Raw genomic sequence first — 3,637 nt, forward strand, 5'->3', positions numbered from 1 at the left:
CGTCGGAGCATCACCGGCACTGCGATGGAGCATCGTCGGGCCGTGAGAACATCATCGGTGCCGCGATGAAGCATTCGTCGGACCATCAGAACATCGACAACGTTGTAAGGGAGCATCACCAGTGCTACGATGGAGCATCGTCGGGCCATCGAAACATCGCCGACGCTGCAATCGCCGAGCCGTCGGAGCATCACCGGCACTGCGATGGAGCATCGTCGGGCCGCGAGAACATCATCGATGCCGCGATGAAGCATTCGTCGGACCATCGGAACGTCGACGATGCTGCAAGGGAGCAAGTGCCCCGATGAAGCATTCGTCGACCACCAGAACAGCGATGAAGTTGCAAGGGAGCATCACGGTGCTACGATGGAGCATAGTCGGGTCGGCAAATCATCGCTGGTGCTACAACAAATCATTGCCAAGCCGCCGAAGCATCACAGGCACTGCAATGGAGCATAGCTAGGTGGCTGGAGTATCGCAGGTGCAGTCATAGTGCATCAATGGTGCTTGAAGGGGTGGTCGCAGCAGCGTCGTTGCTGCAACACAGCAACCCCATAAGTCGTTGGCGCTGCTGCCGTGGCTGATGTATGGCAGGTCCGCTGGCTGTTTTATTATGAGGTGACCGGCGACGTGGCCCTGAGGACTGCAGCTGGTGCTCTAAGCCGGCTAGCTGCTGCTCTCACTAGAGTTACGTGTGCTGGTGGTGCTGCGTTGCTGGCTAGACGCTGCAGGGAGACATGTGCAAGTTGGGATGCGAAACGACTCCTTGATGATCGATCGCGAGAGCGATCGATTCCGACCGCGCTCGTCGTTCCCCCTATTCCCTTTCTATTTTCTAGCCTTTTTCCTTTTCTGGAAAGCCCAGCCGTCCGCCTTTTCCCTTTCCCCTTTACATCCCCTCCTCCACTGCAGCTGCCCTGCTGCCCCCTCCTCGGCGAGGCGCCTCACGAGCGCCGCGAGGTCAGCACGGGAGGCGCGCCCGCACGAGCTCCGCGAGGGAGGTGGCCAGTACGGCGAGGCGCCGTGCCCGCATGAGCGCCGTGAGGTCAAAGTGCAGCGGCGGCCAATACGGGGAGGCGCAGCGACCGCTCGGGCTCCGCGAGGTCCAGGGGCGGAAGCAGCCAATACGGCGAGCGGTGCCTGTCCGGCGACCATACGGCCTCCGCGGCGTGCTCGACCTTGCTCCTACGCCTCCTACCCGGGCTGGACATCCCCCCGTGCGTTGTCCCCACCCGCATCACCAAGCTCCCCAACGGCGTCCGCGATCCCCGTCGCCTCCGAGGACTTCCAGGTACTACCCACCTCTCCCTCCCCTCTTCCTTCTGATGAGTCCATGGCTGACAGCGGCCACCGTCTCCGAGCTCACGAACACCCAGATTTGACAGGGAGCAGCACAGGGATGGCGATTTTGGTAGCTCTGCTCTGATGATGCCGTCAGAGCACAACTTGCTCGTTTTCAGCATGAGGAAGAAGATGATTTGACAGGGAGCAACACAGCTTGCTTGTTTTGTTTCTCTGTAGCAAGTTATTCTATAAATACTGAACACTATGCAAGGAAATCAGCAGCTGCCATTGTTCAAGAATGTACTAATTCTCTGAACATTGTTTTGTTTTTCTATAGCAAGTTATTTCTATAAATACTGAACACTGCAAGGAAATCAGCAGCTTTCATTGTTAAGAGAATGAGCTAATTCTCTGAAAATCTTTTTGTTTTTCTGTAGCAAAATATTGTATGAATTATGAACATTTGTGCAAAGAAATTGTTGCTCCTTTGGATCGATGCCCGGAGGCGGGACTGACTGACTCACTGATGTTTCTTCATCCACAACAATGTTCAGATTAACACCGAGGCTCCCTGCCGTTCACAGCGTCTTGCCAAGTACAATACTACAACCAGGCAAGTAGCTCTTCTCGTATGTGGTGCTGAAGCAATGCCGGCTCCTTTTTTCGCCAAAACCTTCTTGCAAATGATTTAATAAATTATTTAATCCCATGGTTCATTATTCCGTTTAGTGTATGCTTACTTTTGGCACTACTAGTTCTGATGTTGCTGGTGTCCTAGATTTTTTGGTTGCAGTGATGAGTTATGTGCTCCAGCAAATCGTTGCCGTAATTCTGAATTGTAGTAGTTCCTTCTGTTGTCGTTTTACATGATGTGTATCATCACTATCAGTTAAGAAATGAATATGTGAAAGCAGTACTTTTCATATCCAAACTCCAAATACTATGTCATTTCAGTTTGTTGATAATTTAGAGGTTCCAATCCAAGTTGAAAATACCGAACTGAGCTATGCAAGGTTGATTCAATCCAAGTTGGAGTTGCTTTATTATTGATTAAGTGACGGCAATATCGTTGAATACAAGTATTCCATGCTTATACTCTGCATTTTGACCTCTGTTTTATGCCTATATGATTTAGTACAGTAATAGTTTTCCCTGGATGCATCCGAGGTGGTTGAGCTTAACTAGGAACATTCAGTCTTGTTTATCAAACCGAACTGGTCCTTGGAATCAATCAAGTGTTTCTGCAAAATCAAAGTAGTATTGAAGTGAGTGAAATTAAGTGGAGTACATGGCTGTTATCTCTTCTTCAGTATCTCCATGTAACAATCTTGTAATTGGAGTACATGGCTAGAGAGCTTGTTCAGAAGCTGAGTACTTTGTGCTGATCCTGCTGGATTTGCTGCATCATTTGCCCCCAAATGTCACAAATGTGTCGCCAACTTTGGAAAGAAAAATAATTGTTAAGAAAATCAGCAGCTTTCATTGAATGAGCTAATTATTAAGAGAATGCTGCATCATTTTGTAGCAAGTTATTTCTATAAATACTGAACACTGCAAGGAAATCAGCAGCTTTCATAGTTAAGAGAATGAGCTAATTCTCTGAAAATCTTTTTGTTTTTCTGTAGCAAATTATTGTATGAATTATGAACATTTGTGCAAAGAAACTAAGCTCTGAACATTATTCAAACAACAGAGATATAGCACAATCTGTATATACATGAGCATTAAGCTAGAAGAATTCCTAATTTACTGTGTTCCTTTTGTTTTTGGTTTTTTCTCTTCCATGCTGTAGCACAGAGTCCATAAGTTTCATTGTTGTTGATTTTTGGGCAGTTACATATTTAACTGCAACCTGTTTTCTTGTTCACGCTGATTTTCAAAGATCAAACTATTTGTCAGATAAAGACAACTCATTTTTAGCAGTTCATAATATTGTCGCTGTTTAGGGTCTAGTGTTTTCTTCCTTGCTTTTGCATCACGACGCTTCACCCATGTTTTGACTATTTAAGTTGGTGTACAACTGTACATGGTATGTAAATATAATAGTCTGTTCTAACCTATTCTCTGCTTTTTTTTTCAGAGCGTGGGCTCCGAACATTCAGCAAAACAGGGACATTGTGAATTTACTAGATTGCGACAAGTCTAGACAGGGAATAGGCCGAGTTTGCAATGAGCAGCTTGCAGAGCTACTATGGCCTGAGTTCTCAAAGAGGAGATGGCATGGATTTAAGTACATTAATGTCCTTGTACGGCAAGGGAAGCTCCCAAGGTATTGGAAGTAAAATACTCCCAAATTCTTCTTCTCCACCTTGACAGTACACAAAGCATTGGCAGAGGCAACGGGGCGACCAAA

The 3,637-nt window shown here is 47.0% G+C and overlaps 1 protein-coding gene across 1 annotated transcript; it reads left to right on the plus strand.

Annotated features, from left to right (window-relative positions):
• Positions 1–65: 65 nt before the first annotated feature.
• LOC119299387 lies at positions 66–2,137 on the plus strand. The gene is made up of 4 exons (XM_037576618.1): positions 66–296; positions 595–652; positions 861–1,291; positions 1,839–2,137. Exons 1-4 carry the CDS (start codon positions 66–68, stop codon positions 1,974–1,976), a joined length of 858 nt encoding a protein of 285 aa, XP_037432515.1. The 3' UTR covers positions 1,977–2,137.
• Positions 2,138–3,637: the final 1,500 nt, after the last annotated feature.

This window comes from Triticum dicoccoides, chromosome 5A (genome assembly GCF_002162155.2).
Source record: "Triticum dicoccoides isolate Atlit2015 ecotype Zavitan chromosome 5A, WEW_v2.0, whole genome shotgun sequence".
In the NCBI taxonomy this organism is placed as follows: domain Eukaryota; kingdom Viridiplantae; phylum Streptophyta; class Magnoliopsida; order Poales; family Poaceae; genus Triticum; species Triticum dicoccoides.